The sequence below is a fragment of the Orbicella faveolata genome, unplaced genomic scaffold (genome assembly GCF_042242905.1).
Source record: "Orbicella faveolata isolate gen_17 unplaced genomic scaffold, um_ofav_v1 contig_12, whole genome shotgun sequence".
In the NCBI taxonomy this organism is placed as follows: Eukaryota; Metazoa; Cnidaria; class Anthozoa; order Scleractinia; family Merulinidae; genus Orbicella; species Orbicella faveolata.
The window spans coordinates 33,295,789-33,312,411 of NW_028301539.1; the positions used below are offsets into that span (position 1 = coordinate 33,295,789).

General features: G+C 40.7%; 1 protein-coding gene across 1 annotated transcript; it reads left to right on the plus strand.

The window, feature by feature from the left end:
• The first annotated feature begins 571 nt into the window (after positions 1-571).
• LOC110057831 (palmitoleoyl-protein carboxylesterase notum1a-like) lies at positions 572-16,131 on the plus strand. Its single transcript, XM_020764434.2, has 12 exons — positions 572-894; positions 1,352-1,560; positions 4,404-4,456; positions 6,470-6,565; positions 7,851-7,911; positions 8,701-8,762; positions 9,682-9,784; positions 11,170-11,322; positions 11,616-11,728; positions 12,179-12,350; positions 12,573-12,620; positions 13,332-16,131. The coding sequence occupies exons 1-12, from the start codon at positions 892-894 to the stop codon at positions 13,561-13,563; spliced, it is 1,305 nt and encodes a 434-aa protein (XP_020620093.1). The 5' UTR covers positions 572-891; the 3' UTR covers positions 13,564-16,131.
• Positions 16,132-16,623: the final 492 nt, after the last annotated feature.

The window sequence follows — 16,623 nt, forward strand, 5'->3', positions numbered from 1 at the left end:
GTTATGCTGCGGCACATTTCGTGACGGCAGAATAAGAGGATTCCGACGGAATTTACTCAAGGGGGGTTTAAATAACCTCCTGAAAGTGGCACAACAGTCTTTCAATTAACTGTTGCGAAAACTTCCAAGAGACTCACTCGCTGCTTACATAAACGATTTAAGCCCCGCCACTGCGGTTTCTTGCCTGTTTATCTTTGATCCTACGGGTTACAATTAAAACATTCTTTTGAAGGGCCGCCAAAGGGGTCCCAAGTGGGAATGGACGAGTGAAGCGCCATTGCCTTAATTGCTTTCAGCAAGAAAGCACGGCGTTTTGTACCTCTCAAAGGAAAAACGTTCTCTTTTCGAATCATGCGGTAATAAAAATTCTCGTGTGTTTAAAAACGCGTACCTCTTTAACGCACGCGCTCCAATTTGCGTTTTAATTCAAGCAATTAAACTACTGTAAACCAAAAAACCTCAGGGCATTTCTTTGTAAATATTTGTATTAGATTGCTATCATTGCATAAAGAATTAGCGCCTGCTCCAATGACGTGCGCGAGCCTGTAATTGAAGAGGGCTCGAATTAACTCTGCGGTTCGAACGGTCGTAGACTGTAATAATTGAGCAATTAGCTGTTGCCTTTTTAGTCACCGCGGCCAATCACACATCAGTATGGAAGCTAATCGCTATATAGTCCACCCCTGGAGCACACTTCCATTTATTTCTGGGTTGTCGTTTGCCGTGTCCCGTGGTTTAGGCTCGTTGAGTTCATTCTTTGATTACCGCTCTGTATTGAAGAGCACACGTAGGTTACTCTAGTTCTCATTCAGGAGCTTAAAGACGTATTGCTGAAAGAATTACTAAGAATTGAGTAAAAGGACAACGATTTCGGTTTTTTCTGCGTCGAAAATGGTAAGTTTAAATGCCAAAATATCAATGAGTTTGTAGTTTCTTTGTGAGGCTTATTTATGGCGAGCAGTTTGTGCGAGTTCGTAAGTTTAATCGCATTTAGCAGAAAGCTATTTGTGACTTTTGGAAATACTTATTCAATTAATACGAACCTCTAATTCGTTTTGACTTGACGAAAATGCGGCCACGCCATGGATATGGCAAGCAACCAATAATCGAAAAAGCACATGTAAAAATAATTGTTTTCACGCTAAAACCCCGGGAACTGAAATGACGGTTCTAAATAGCTAAAACATTTTTTGTTCCATGGTATCGCCGGAGGTCCTCGAGCCGTCAAGCCGCGTCGAAGGCCACCGTTGTTTCAAAACTCGTGGCACTTAAACTATTTGCAAGCAATCCGGGTGTGAACAATGTTTAGAAAACAAATAACACTAATATTTTCCTCTGTTTTGCCCTGCAGTTCCGTGTTTCTACAGCGGCGCTTTTGCTGTCATTCTTGTCAGTTGTGCCCGTTAAATGTTCTATAGATCTAAAGGAATCGGTGGAAGAACTTACGGCCCAGATCAAGCATCTTGCTCACAAAGGATGTTTCTCAAGTGATGCTTTTAAACTTAAAAGGCATTTTCTCCGTGACAGAAACACGACCTGTAACGATGGTACACCGGCGGGGTAAGTAACTACTACAGCCATCAAATACCATTAGGTTCATTAGCTGTTATCGTTTGCGGTGACACTTGTGCCGTTGAAATACTTATCTACGTAATCATCACTATGAGAATCGTACAGCGCTTTCATATGCCTTGCGCGGGCCGAGCTTGGCACTCGGATAGCCTCACAGGGAGAATTCATTCGGATTAGTCATACACTTGTCTGCGGTGCTTTGAAGATCTCAACTTCTATTTTGGGCCTTCCTCGACTTTTTTTTATCTCGAGTATATCGATGTTCAGACAAGGCTTGTTCATGTGAAACTAGCAGTCATAGTTTAGAACTAATACTAGGAAGTGACGCTGAAAACAGCAATCAAATAAATCTCCTAATTCACGATAATAGATACTTAAATTTATTCGTCTAGAGGGGTCCCGCAAAATTAGCTTGACATGTATATTCGCGTCCGAAAAGTATATATCGACACTGAAAAATTACACGTTACAAGATCTGATTTGCCGATATGCTTTGACTTCATTGTGTTGTCTGAGAAAACGTGTATCTCATTCCGGCTTTGCTGTCTAGGGCTATTTCACGTGGTTCCCCTGAGTTCTTAGCCTCTTCCAGGCGTCGCTAAATCTGAGACGGCACCCAGCCACCATTGTGCTCTTTCCTGACCCAAACACTGCCAACTAAAGGGCGAATTTGACACCATAAGAGGCAAAAGTATTTCTCAAACTTGTCAAAACTATGGTAATTTCCTAATTTGGTTGGTGATCGATACTGGACAAAAACGCCCTTCTAAGAAAAAAAGTTCTAAATATTTCTAGGGTGTTACTACACTGATCAGGTTTTCATAAAGGCAAGATAAACAAACATAAAGCAGAACTGACAATGTTCCGGAAGATTCCGTAAGGCTGCTTGATTTGATAAGATGTACATCTGAAGAAACCGAACTGATTTCAGCAGACGTTTGGAGCCAGCGTTTTGCATGAATGTGGTTTTGTCCGGTTCTGTTGCCCCTTGTAACTGAACCGACTGTTCTTTATAGTTTCGACTACACAGCTTATGATGGACATGTTTCAGCTCACATGGACAAAGTGTAGAAAGCTTTTGAGTGCAACCTCGATCTGGCTATATTGAGCCAACGGAGTGTTCTTAAAACGACTATCACCAGAACACTATATTGCTTAAGCTGTTGAAGTGAATAACTACTGACAGCAATTAATTAAGTGAAGTTGATTCTTCTTGCCAATTGGACACATTTCGGTAAAGAGGTTTGATTTCTTGAGCCAGAAAGTTACTCATTTCAGTATATTTAAAAGGGAAACTATGGGAAGAATTGCGAGATTCAGTGAGTGCTGGTCTTACCCGGCCCGAAGTATCACTGATGACGAACTGTAATCCTTGTTAATTAAGATCCTAAAATTTCAAATTGCTAATACCTTAGGGTTAGCTGGTTAGTTCTTGAGAAGACCAAAGGTCTACTCAATGACAGACGGTATCCAAAATATGCCGCGGATAGTAGCTCTATTGTTGTTTTTCTTGTTTTTCTCCTTTTCAGTTCATGGATCTTGTGCAGCCTGTACAACTATTGATCAGGCGTTTTCTATAGCGCTGCGCCTGTTGTAATTTTACAACAAAAATCGCTTCTTTTGGATCTAAAAGTTACCATTCCTGCTGGCCTTTTTGTTGTATTGGTCATTATTCGTGTTAGCTATTTGCCACTTGTTGCTCCAGTCATTGCTACCATCGTTTCGTCGACGCCAGTGATTGACGACTTTAAATTCCTCGGAAACACCCCAAAAAATTGTCATAGTTTAGCCTTTAAACAGGCACACGGTACAGTTGGGTTCCTTGTAATCAGAGAAAGAGTTTTCCACGAAAAATGTCAAAGCTTATATCAATATCTTTCCTGTTATCTTTTAATTATTCTCTGCTCTAAATGCTTAAATAGGGTTTGTCCTTTACCAGAATTACGATGGGCATCTTTTTTTGATCAAAAGTGAGAGTCAAACCCTTGCACAAGATCATGAGCTGTAAACGATACCTTTGGAAATGGGAGAGCGCGAAATGAATTCATGTTAGGCTTAATTACAAGTATTACAAATGCGCTCTCAATTCATTCATTTGCACCTTGATTGGTTGCACTTAAGTCCTTTTTGTAAGTGCCATTAATAATGTAATTTTAGGACAAAGAAAGCTATTCAAGCATACGCAATCAATTCGACCCTCTCCGTAGACATCTCTAGATCATTAAATCATTTTGCATAGCGGTTGTAGAAAGCTATCGCACATCGTTGAAGACGTAGCGTAGAATGGAAATAGAACTAGAAACAGCGAAGAAAATTCACTGTCGTGGTACGCAATTCTCATAAAATTCATCGCATAATTCAGTCTTCTTTTCCTGTGGAGACGATCTTCCAGGTCATTACCTCTTTTGGCTGATGGCGAGCTCTGTTCAGCAGTGGTTGCTTTCTCAAGGTTGTATTGGCGCCCTCTGGTCGAGTTTCTAGCGATTTTTATGCTTATTTAACTGTCCAAATTAACAAATTTGGTTACAAAAACTGACAAAAAGCGCTTATAAACCTCCTCGTTTTATCTTCCTTTCATGTTTACATGTCAACTGAGATTTCAGAATCCATGTATATAAATAACCAAAAAAGAAATTTCATAGTTTATTCAAATCCTGAAAATATTTGAACTGTTTCACTGCTGAGATAATCTTCACATTTCTGTTTGTTATACTATAATTATAGTGTTCACACTGCTTGTATATCAGGTATGTATATGTCGGTTTTCACGAGTTACACAGTGTACGGATATGTACAACTTTTCTTGTCTTGTCATCTCTGCTTCGTTTCAGATACTATTTGAGGAAAGCTCACGGGAGCAAAAGATGGATTGTGTATCTAGACGGTAAGTAATACTCACAGAGGAACTTAAAAGACTCCGACTATAAAATAGACAACAAAAACAACAACATAACAAATAAAAACTGCTTTTTGTGGGTGGGGGAGCGCTATCGTTAGAGAAAGCCAAGGTGACTCTGCCTGCTTTGCCCCTTCTGTCAAGATTACCCAAGTTTAAATTTCATTTATCCTCCTCCTTCCCACACCCTCTAAAAAGGTTCAAAAGAAGCAAAAGCATCTCGACAGCTTTCATTTAACAGCATAATAAACAGTAATACATGAAAGCGCTCCTCTGAAGCTTTCGTTTGAATGGTTACTCAATAAGGTTTTCAACCACCCACCTTCAAAGTTGGAACCGTCTTACAAGTAAAGTACTTAAGTATTGCTAAATAGCTTTCATTTTGAATAGTCAGACACTAGAATTTTATCTACAGACTTGAAAAGTTAGAACCGTCTTGTAGAGTACTTCTAGAGTACTTCGTCAATTGAAGTATTGCTCAATAGCTTTTATTATCAATGGTCACGCACCCTCAGATTACGTCCACAGATAATTTGGAACTAATTAAGCTTTGACTCTTGTATTTATTTAAAGGTTAATTCAAATTTGAATACATCTTTCTTGCCGACGAGGAGGCACTTGACATTTCGATAGACCCAATTTAGCCAGAATTACGTCTTTTCTGGTAATTCCTTATCCTTTTCTACCGCAGCCATTGTTTCCACCTACATCAGTGCAGTTAGCAAACGCACCGATCACCGCGTTGACCGGAAATGGTGCTCACATTTGATCACATTAACTAATTCCAAGCAGATTAACAAGTCAGGGGGCAAATACGAGCCTAATGGGATCAACGGTATTATCTGCAAAATGACGAGAAATGTCGTTAAGTCATCCACAGATACTGATATAGAGAGCTTCAATCTGACAAAATGCCCATTTACATGTTACCTTTTTGTACCACAAAGCAGATTTTTCTAGGTCAGACTGGTGCATTTTTGGCCCCTTTTCTTCTATTTCGATTTCGAAACTAAGAGTAAAATAAATTAGTCGCTAACTCAAGAAATGTCAGCTTCTGGTATCGAACAAAAATAACAGAATATTGTGTCTTATAACTCGACCGTCAACGACTAGATTTAATTCTTATTGTCGATCCGATAGAAAATATATTATTAGCTCTCTTTATCTTTTCCTTAATCATCCGAACTCCTTAAAAAGACTCCCTCAGAGTATGTCCTTATTGTCTTTTTGGCATTTTGTAAACCTTTAATTAAATGTTTTGGTCTAATTTGTAAAAAAAAACAACAACAACATCAGTTTGCATGCGGCCTATTCTTTGATTTTCGCGCCAACATTTACGTCTGCCTCCCTGTTTTGAATAAAGTGTGCGGTTAAGCATGTTCTTTAAATAGCGTGAATTGCTCTTTCTCTCAGTGTCTATCTACTTAAATGAATAGTTTGGTTTTTCAAGAAAAGATACATGTTTGAAATCTAGAGGGTTAAAATAAGTAATCCGGCTTGTTGTGCGTAAGGGGTATTTGCCTTCTGTTGTCAGTTAGTGTTTCTGTCATTCCAGTATGCAAAGAATATTCCGTAATATCTCCAGTAAGGTGGATAAAAAAGGTATTCTCGGCTGGTTCGCCAGGTTAATTGTTGTGGGATTGTTCCACAACCTTTGCCGATAAATTTGATTGGATTTTCATTCCAGAGGAGCCGTAAAAAAAGCCACAACCTCAAAGCGAAATTGCAGCGCAATTTCTACGAAAACAATGCTGTTTTTTTTTTTTCCTTATTATATTTCCGGCCACCGTTTTAACACCACACAGGACATTTATTTCACCAAATGAACTTGCGACGCCTTTGTTCTTGTTTTCGTCAAACTAAATGCTAAAATGTTTACTCTTTCATTTGAAAAAATATTTTCAAAAGCAAAGCCGATGTGATTACCCCTGCTGCGTAACGTTTAGCAGCTTTTTAATTCCTCTTCGATTCTTTCTATCTTCTGCTTTTTTTTATCTTAAGGTGGTGAGTTCTGTGACAGTAGCGCATCTTGTGGAAAAAGGTACAGAGACGTGAGACAGCTGATGTCGTCAAGGTCTTGGAATGAAACGAGAATAGGTATAATAAAGATCTAACTACGATCGATGTTTACCGCCTTGAAACACTCTCTTCGTAAATCCGTTTGATTTTGCCGCATGCTCTAAATATGCAGCAGTCTTTTCAACAGTGGGTGTCACAAGTTGACACTGATCCGTTTGATCTTTCTACAGTAGTACGAATGCCCCCCAACCCTCCCTCCCAGCGTACCCACCTCCAATTCAATCTGCAACTACTATGAATTCTCCGTTCTGTTCTCTTTGACTTGTTTATAATGGGGAAGCAGGGATGGTGCAGTCGTAGCTCAGAGATGGCGCAGTGGTCAGAGCGCTCGCCCTCCACTAATGTGTCCGGGTTCGATTCCAGCCCGGTGCCATACATGGGTTGACTTTGTTGTTGGTTCTCGCCTTGCTCTGAGAGCTTTTGTCCCGGTTCTCCAATTTTGCTCCCTCCACAAAAACCAACATCTCCAAATTCCAATTCGACCAGGACAGGGGACGCGCATGAAATCCAGCTAAGGCTGACGTTGCTTCCTCTCAAAATATTTTTGTTTATTCGTTTATTTACTTGTTTCGTGATGTTGCTGTAGATTCCTTGATGATGAGCATGTCCTCGGTCAATTCCTCCCAGCTTCCGACTACTGCCGACCGCGCGGTAATCAAATCGTTGAGCACAGTTCAGACAACGAAACAGCCGGCAGTAGTCGGAAGTTGCGGGGAAGAGCCGCCGAACATTGATTGATGGTAGCGAAAAGCGCATTTGTCGGTTGAACTTTGAATTTTAGAGTACGCATGTTATTGAAAGGCGCAGTAAAATCGCATTATAATCTAAAGAATGTGTCAATGCTTTTTACAACTTTAAACAGATAACAAAAAAAATATAAGTTCAAAAAAAGCTTTAAAACTGTTAGCAAATTGTTGCATACGTTTCTTATCTGGATGTTGGGCATTAACCTTCCTCTGGATTTTGGTCCTCGAAGACTCCTAGCCTCGTGTCTCCAGATGAATTTTTCAGAGACGACAAGGCCTTTGTGATTCCTGGCATTAAGCAGGTTTTGTGAGATTTCAGATCCCCTATGACAGAAAAAGCAGCCTTGCGAGTAGACTAGCGGAGAAGTTGTACTCCTCTTTGTGCTTTGATTTGCCCTCAATCAACAGTTTTCGAACTGTACCCTGGATGTAAAGGAACTGTGTTACGACTGAGTTTAGTCTATGTTATCGCGTTTTGTCAAATACTCGCAAAGAAATTATTTCTATGGATCTAAATGATGAAACCACAGCTTATTTCACATTTATTTCTGTAACAGGCAGTGGGATACTATCAACTGACCCTCATGAAAACCCAAGCTGGTGGAATGCTAACCATGTGTAAGTACCATGTGTACACTCTTTCCAGGCGTTCAGGTCATTGGTACTGCAGAGGAATTTTGTTTTGCTCTATTTACCTCATTAGCTTAAATTCTTCAGTTTCTAATCGAGTAATAAAAATTGAAAGAGCCTAGTACAATGAACTGCCGTGACAAATTTGAGCCCTATGTGTTAATACTCACTTTCTTTGTGTTGCGCGGGGTGTAAAACTGCAATGCTTTCCATCCAGAAATTATGCAGTTTTCGAAAGCCAACATCTCCTTCAATGCTACACCAAAAGAGCTACGATCGCTACAACAAAAGATTGGCGATAGTTGCGATCATATGGAAGCCAATCCTTACCGGCAAACCACAGAATTGACTGATAATATACTCCAGGCTCAGTGCTAAACCTGCAGTACAAAGTAGGAACAAAAAACTTCAAACAAACAAAGAGGATGACTTGAGAACAAACTCCTCTCAATGGACATTAACAACTATCAGAAGCCTACAAACGACCTATTCAAGACATAAACAAAAGCGACGGACTGACTTTAAACAGAATGAGTTAATTTGACTAACAACCGAGACGGACTAGAACCGACCAATGACTGTTGGCGAAATTTACACCAGCGAATCTTACAGCCAATACCATCACAGCTAAACTGACCAATCAGTTTCAAAGGACCGGACTTGTAACACCATCGACTGACAAACACTTTCAGGTAGACGCTGAAGATGACTTCCGCTCAGTTTGTCCAAAAGTCACCCTCACGAACTACTAATCTTATCATTGTTATTTGTCATCAGGTACGTTCCTTACTGCTCAAGTGACGCCTGGAGTGGCAATGCATCTAAGTGGGAAACAGGAGGTAAGATCGTATGCATTATCAACCTGACATTGATTGTGTTGTTTTCTTAATACTACTGGAGCAAGGAAAGGCTTGGTATACCTAAACAACGTCGCCTCCTCCCCTCCCCTCCCTCTTTTAGACATGAGAATCAAAGATACAGTCAAAGTCTTTGTTTTCTTGCTGTGCGGTGAACAAATAGACCTCTTCAGAAACCAGAAGAAACCTGGGGCAAGGCTCTTCTCGCTGTGGCTTCTGGGACAGTTACTGGAGTCATGACAAAAGACGAGAAGGTTTATTGTCTCCATTAACGATCCCTCAAGTGACTGCGGGATGGGACTCGCCTCATATTGAAAGTACAATCAAAACGAACACATTTCACAGTACCGTGTAAAGGTACATTAGACATGTAACAGAATTGATGGTACCTTCCAACCGTCGTCTGCCTATTGCCTATAGCAAAAGTATCGTACACCAGTTTACCATGTTCAGTGGTTTGCTGGTGTACTTCTATCTCTTGGGTCGGTGAAATTTCGGAACAAAAAGTTTCTTTTTTTCTGTGCTCCAAAACCTTGCATTCTAAAAATTACCAAAATCTCATACACTCACTTTGGCTTAATCTGAGTTAGAAAATACTCAGGGGCTGTTGCCTTACGATTTTTTTAAACACCTTGTCATCAATTTACGTAACTATCCAGGTTTAATTTGGTATTACATAATTCTCGACAAATTAGCATAGTGTCGATCCGAAGGAAAACAAAGTTATGTTGATGTCTTTATCCGAGGAAAAAGTTAAGGCCTGATATGAAAAAAAAAAATAAGAATGATTATTTTTTCGTGCTTTGCGTTAACCAAGCTGCCTTTTAATGTCAAATACATGCCATTTTTCTTGGAAACAAATTCTCGAGTTTCCCACTAAGTTTTCTTTTTTTCTTTACAGAACGGTTCTCATTTCTTGGAACCAGAATATTGGAAAAGGTCATCGAAGAATTAATGAGAAAGGGACTTGCTGAAGCCAAGCGTCTTCTTCTTGCCGGCAGCAGGTCTTTAAACATTATTTTAACTCATTTTAATTGTCGTTATTAACTTTTTGCAACGTTGCTCCACCATGCAAATAAGGGTCTTACAGTTTGTGTCTCTTTGGCATTTCTTATCTCTGTGTTCAACTCCGTCGATGTTGAAGAACAATGCAAGTGTATTCTGATTACCTTTTTAATCTGTTTTTGATGGCCTGCTGACTGACAAACCAGCGATCCAACCAGCCAAAGGAAAAGTGAGAAAAAAAATATCAAACTTTATCTGTGGCAACAACTGTGTTAAAACCGCGTTTATTATATATTTTGTTCCTCCCCACTACCGTGGAAAGTCGTCAAAAACCTTGCAACTAACTCATGAGCGCATTTCCCCATCCCCCGACATTGAAGGGAGGGGGGGGGGGGGGGCAAGTGGTCCATATCGCCGGTTTTTATCCCGGTGTGTGTAGCCTTAAGCGAATAGGGTATTTCTACTTCCTCCCCCCCTGATGGGATGCTAGTCCATTGTAGGGCTACCTATAGCATTAAATTCACTGATACCCATTTACACGCCTGGGTTAAGAGAGGCACTGTGAGAGTGAATTGTCTTAGATATAGACATGCACATAGCCATTCAGTTTTCTCAGTGGGCAATTTTGTCTAAGGGGGAAATGCGCAATGAGATGAACCCTATGTGAAGCACCAACCCGTTAGCCAAGGTCAGACCACAACACCGGGAACTCCGTGTCCTACTCTGTTGATCTTGCCCAAGAACACAGCACTCCGAACGATCTGAAGTCGAGCGCACTAACTGCTAGGCCACCGCGCCTTCACTAGGGAAGGGGCAGCACTTACCTGGCCACCGCGCCTCCAATAGGGAACGGGGAGCACTTACCAGGAGCACTTACAGTTAGCCCATGTTCGATGTACCAAAATTCTCACGTGGCACCGAGGCTTTCTGCCAGATTTGGCCTTGTTTATATGTATCAAGTCTTTTAGGAACTACCGAGCAAAAGAAATCAAAAGAATCTTAGAAAATTTGCAATTTTGGGAAAAGAGCTTCAGGGCCATTTTAGAATTTTGACATATAGAACATGGGCTATTTCGAGTTTTCGCACGTCTTTTGCCATAATATAAATTTGTCCAGCGTTATACAAGCATGGAAGCGACAAAAACCAGTGAACCAAACAACCAACAAACTGACAAACAAACCGACGAAAAAGCAATCAAATACAAACGAAGAATGGAAAAACGAACAACTAGAAAAACAGGTAAAGGAAGAGCCTTGCAAGCGAGTAAGTGAATCTGAGGGTGCCTAAACGAACAAACCAGGAAACGAACATAAATGAACTTAAGGGTAAACTTCAGCGCCACTAACGAGAAATGAGGAATGACATGTAATATTTATTTGACAGTGCTGGTGGTATAGGTGTAATCCTTAACTTGGACAGATTGGCACGAAGAATTAAGATGGCAGGCCTTAAAGTTGAGGTCCGAGGTCTGGCCGATTCTGGGTGGTACTTAGACATGCCAATTCCAGAAACCAACCAGATTCAACAGGGAATGGAGTAAGTAACCACGTGACATGTCGTGTGATCGAAAGTTTTCCTTTGTCCGACCTTGTTTCCAGATCTCTTCACTTTACCAGTCTCCTCTCGGCTTCGCTGCTCCAGTACTCTGCTGCTGGGCGGAACAAAACTATTCACCGGAAAACTTCAGATCATTCAGTTGGATACAAAATAATGGAATTGAATAAATTAATTAATCTATCAACTGGCCAGCCGTTTTATGAGACATATAGTTAAATCAATTCGTCTTGTCTGAGCGCATAGAGGTTACGTTGCTTCCTCTTCTATTTCAGTTATTGGCGCGGTGTAGTTCCGGAAGACTGTGCAAGACGAAATCCTACAAGAAAGTGGAAATGCTATTTCGCTGAGAACGTGTACCGCACAGATAGTAAATCTCCGAAACCCAGTAAGTTATCCTAAAGTTATCTTACTTTTCTAAACTGTTTCTACGTGATCCCCGAGAACAGGGCTTAGAGAGTACCGTAAACTGCCGCTTATAAGCCACCGCCCACCCCCCCCCCCCCCCGCGCTTAGGAGCCTCCCTCTGCTATAGGCGCATCTACCTGTAAACCAAAAAATATATCCGGTTCTAAGCCCCCCCTCTAGCTTTCCTTTCCATGTACTACGCGTGAATATTGTGTTGGTTGTTTCCTTAAACATAAGTAAACAGCTGTTGTGTTCTGAACATGGTCAAGGCCAAAACGGCGAACCAAAGCATACAGCACTTTCCCTTCCCCCCCCCCCCTCCTTATATGTCCCTAGTGAGTAGGAGTGACTGATTTACAAACCGAGCGCATCAGACCGAACTCTTGCTCTTTCTCATAACCCTAACCGTGTTGTTTTTAAATTTCACCAGGTCCGTTGTTCGTTTTCCAGTGGTTGTACGACCAAGCACAAATAGCTTGGGTCGTGTCAGGAACTTTTCGAATGCCCGACGATGCCCACAAACAAAAGCATATTCACAAAATTGCTCTCCGACTTGGGTCTGAGTTGAGAAAGTCACTCAATCGCACTAAAGACTTAGCTTGGTAAGTTTTCGACCGGGTTTTTAGAGAGTCCACTATTATTACCGTAGCCTTAGCATGGTAGTCAATGTTTTGAATGTTGTTTCTTTGTTTGTTTGTTTGTTTGTTTGTTTGTTTGTTTGTTTGTTTGTTTAGAGCACTAATATTAAATTCAGTTTATTCCCGGTAGATGTGAGATGTGATTCGTTAACATTAACACCAAGTTGATCTCATTCGTTCTTGCAGTTCCGTATTTGTTCCATCGTGCATTGCTCACACAATCCTTACGCGGGAGTAAGTATGGTGTTAAGTCGACTCTTGTACTTCAAACATTACTGAAATGTTTGTTATGGCTATTTAACTTCGTATTGTTGTTATGGTTAAACCTATCTGCTGAATGGGAGAAACGCTGGCTGTCGTCCTCTCGATTTTTGTATCCCCTTTTTGTTTATACAACCCAGGCTGAATAGGTAGGATGCGCTTTTCAAAGCGTTTAAATGCGTTCTTACACGGGAACACATAACAAGGGACCAGACACGACAGTTAGTTGTCTTGCCCCAGAACATAACACAATGACGCCAGTCAAGACTCATAGCCGGATCACTCCATTCTTTGTCTTCGTCTCGAGGGGGGTGGCTTAAAATTAGTTCCCACAGTTCGCTGGAGAAATTTGAAAACGCAACAATCACCGGCCATTTTCTTTTTTGTATTTGCTATCCTACCTAAAAAAGCATATAGATATTGCCTTTAACACTGTCTAAGCTATCAAACTAATTATAAGGCAGGTCTAAAACAGGGTATTGATTGAAGAGTCAGCTCTTAAATAGGGTATCGGATTTTTGGTCAAAATCGCAGATTTTGACCTTAAATAGGCCATCAGTAGGGTAAGGGTTTTGGGAATCGGACCGCACACCCCACCCAATTTTTCTGGGAGTAACTTTCCCCCACCCCAGATGAGATTTACGTTTAATGGTGGCTCTTTATCAATTTTGTTCTAATCCACAGTGATTGGCTGAAAGTCGTGGTAGGTGGTAAGAACCTAAATGATGCTATAGACGAATGGTACCAGTCCTCCGGCAAAAGCTTGGCCAGCTGCAGGCCGCTGATTGAAAGCTGTCCTCTGTGGCGTTTTCAGAATTGCGCCAGAACGTGTCCTGCATTAGATAAGTCGTTATTACCGAGTCCACATGGTAGTGGCAAACCAGACTCGGCTTTGCCATCAAGATCGAACCAATGAGACGAGCCCACAAGAATGCGCTTGCAAATCAACCTGGCGTCGTATTACGTAAGCAGTAGGCCGCATTCACGATAGCCGTCACGATGGTCTTAATATTGAAAAATTGTAAATTGCCCTTGTGGCCAGGGGACAGACATCGTAAAGTATTTGTACCAAGAGAGGATGAAGAGAAACAGAATTAATCTCGCATATTAGCCATTTTCTCAAGGTAATCTCTCTCACGTTATTTTTAGATACGGTATCCATAGACATAGACATACACATAGACAGTTTTTTTACTTGGTCGCACATTCCTCCCAGATAACGATACCATATGTGTTACATAGATTTTTCTTGGAACATGAAAATGCGTGTTAAGCCAGTTGGGCTGTCCACTTGAGTAAAGATCGCCTCATATATAGAGTTGACTACTACTAGACGCTTCTTAGATTTCTGAAGCTGAGAGTGACCTAAAAATAACTTGAGAGGAATTATCAAGACTTATGTAACAACAGTATTAACATTCTTATCGAGATAGGCGTTTGTTTTTTAATACTTGTTTGGAATGGTTGCCCATGCTTTACTCTCTCCTCTGGCCTCTCGCATAAATATGTACATGGCGTACATATTTATTAGGCGTTTTTGCATTGTTATACTTTTACATTGCTAAATTTTTTACATTGTTCTGTTTTTTATATTGTTATATTTTTATACAGTGGTACGTCGCTCGGGGCCCCACCTATATCAGCCTAGTGCTGAATGCGTTACTCTGCTCGAGAAAAAAGCTGACTTTGAGTTTATCGCCGACTAAGTGAGTCAGTCTTCACTTGACTTCTTGCCATGACCCCCTGGGGGTAGTCGGCTTGCGAGAGCCAGTCTACGAAGTTTGTAATATGAATACAATCATGGCGGCTATTGTGAACGTGGAATATAAAATACTTTTTTTTTTTGGAAACCGAATTGATGAATAATGAAAGCACTAAAAAATACTATCAAGACATAAGCGCGCTGTGGATTGAAAACTAAATTACACGAAAATATGGTTGTTTCGTTTTATTACTCCTTCTTCTCCAATATGTGAGCATTTTACTTTTTCTCAAAAGATCCGTTAAAAGAATATTGGAATCTATCATAGGAAGACGATTTTGTTGATACGTAGGTAAAATCTCCAAGTTGGTCGTATGAGAATGTCTGAAAAACAGGTTGGGAGAATTTGTAAGTTGACAAGCGAGCGTCAAGATTGTCGAAAAGTGTTTTATTGAAGAAGAACAACGACTTCGTCTTAACAGCTATGACGTGAATTCCTTCAGGGGAAAAAATGTCTTAATTAACATGAAACCAATGAGGTCCTTTTACTTGAGGTCTTCACAGATGTAGTGTAAGTGTTTGACCCGAACCATACCCCCAAAACGGGACACGTCACTCGACATGTCTCAAAGCTAAGTAAAGGATGGACTGCAATCCAATGCCTCAGAGGCGATGCGTCGGAACTAAGCTGAAACCTTCGTTGTATCGTCAATGTTAATTATTATCAATATTGCTTGCCAACTAGAAGCTAATTGATGACTGTATATACATTATTACGACAAGCATAGCACAGGAAATTAAGACCGCCGATTGTATAAAACTGGTTTTCACTCAAGGCCGAATAAAACAAATCAGAGCTCCAACCGAAAAAAAACAACAAACAAACAAAAACAAAAACAAGTAAAACATGTGACCCTTGGCAGGCGCGTGAAAAGTCGCTAGAGCAACTACGTCTAAAAAAAACATTACCTGGCTCTCTTTGGTTAAAACAATTTACACGGGTTTTTACAAACCAATCAAAGCGCTTTCATTCCCATGTGATATCACGCAACTGGCTTCTGCGATTCAAATTCAGTTTGATTTTGTACTTTCCCGCACCTCAGCGGGATCGATTCGGTTCGCTCCTGATCTGCTTCTTCATCTACAATCCGCGGTCTTGTCATCTCTATGTAATCATCAAATATCCTTTCTGAAAACTCGTATGTTTCCTACGATTTCGAGTCCCACTGTACGAATTATAACAGAATCTGCACTGCTATTTATGAAAAACTTAATATTATAAAAGAGCTGTTTAAAAAGCCGAAATAACGAAACCTCGCTCATTTAGAGTGGTTTTCATTTGGGTGTAGAAACGTAATTGGTATTGCATCAACTACGCTTCACGATTGGCTAAAAGAAGAACGCACCAATTTTTTTCATCCAATCAGATGTAAAACAAAACCAATCGTAACTCGTTCGCACATGTTTTCCCGCGCTTTGCGTCAGCTACATGTAATTACTTCGCGTTTTGATTGGTTCAATGTAATGTTTACGGCCTTCGTGATTGGCTGGAGTGATTACCTTGGTTTTGGTTATACGACACTCAATTGAAAACCGCTCTATTCTCGGCAAATGTTAACTAGTTTGTGTAATAATTTTTGAGGATATTGCACAAAGGCTTTGTAAAACAAGAGATCACTCTTGACTGTACTTCATACTTACACGTATGTATTTGTTACGTCAGGGAAATCTGTAATATATTTGCAACGCATCAAATTTATAAACAACTTTTTATTCCTACAATATCCTGTTGTCGTGTTTTGATTTTGATGAGATGAGTGATAGCACTAGCATTTTCTTCAAAAAAGAAATTGAAATCTGATTTACGAAGCGCTGATACTTAGTCAACAATCCCCGACAGGTCGAATGGCAGCCATGTGGTGGGTGTGTTTATGGAACAACCAACCAAAGTCCATCCACCAACATGGCCGCCACGACGTCGCATGTAAATCACACTCGTCACCGGGTCATATCTCTCCTTGGGAACGAGGCGGTTTGTCTCCTTGTACCTTAAATGTTGGTTTGACAGGTAGCCTTAGCAACCGCGACAATGGCAATTCAATTAGGACGTCTCACCAATCAAGATGCTTGCTGCGCATTATAATGGTTCCGCGCGCGCGTTATATACTTAATAGGTCCATCTCGTTCCCAGGTCTCTCATCTTTTGCCCTCTCAAAGAGAGAGGACGGAAAGATATGAGACCCTAGGAACGAGGTTGTTATAGAGGTTTTGCAC

Bases quoted from the DNA above. Each gene is read 5' to 3' on its own strand.
- LOC110057831 (XM_020764434.2), top strand. The intron at 1,561-4,403 runs GTAAGTAACTAC...GCTTCGTTTCAG, and splicing joins AACGATGGTACACCGGCGGG to ATACTATTTGAGGAAAGCTC. The intron at 6,566-7,850 runs GTATAATAAAGA...TTTCTGTAACAG, and splicing joins TTGGAATGAAACGAGAATAG to GCAGTGGGATACTATCAACT.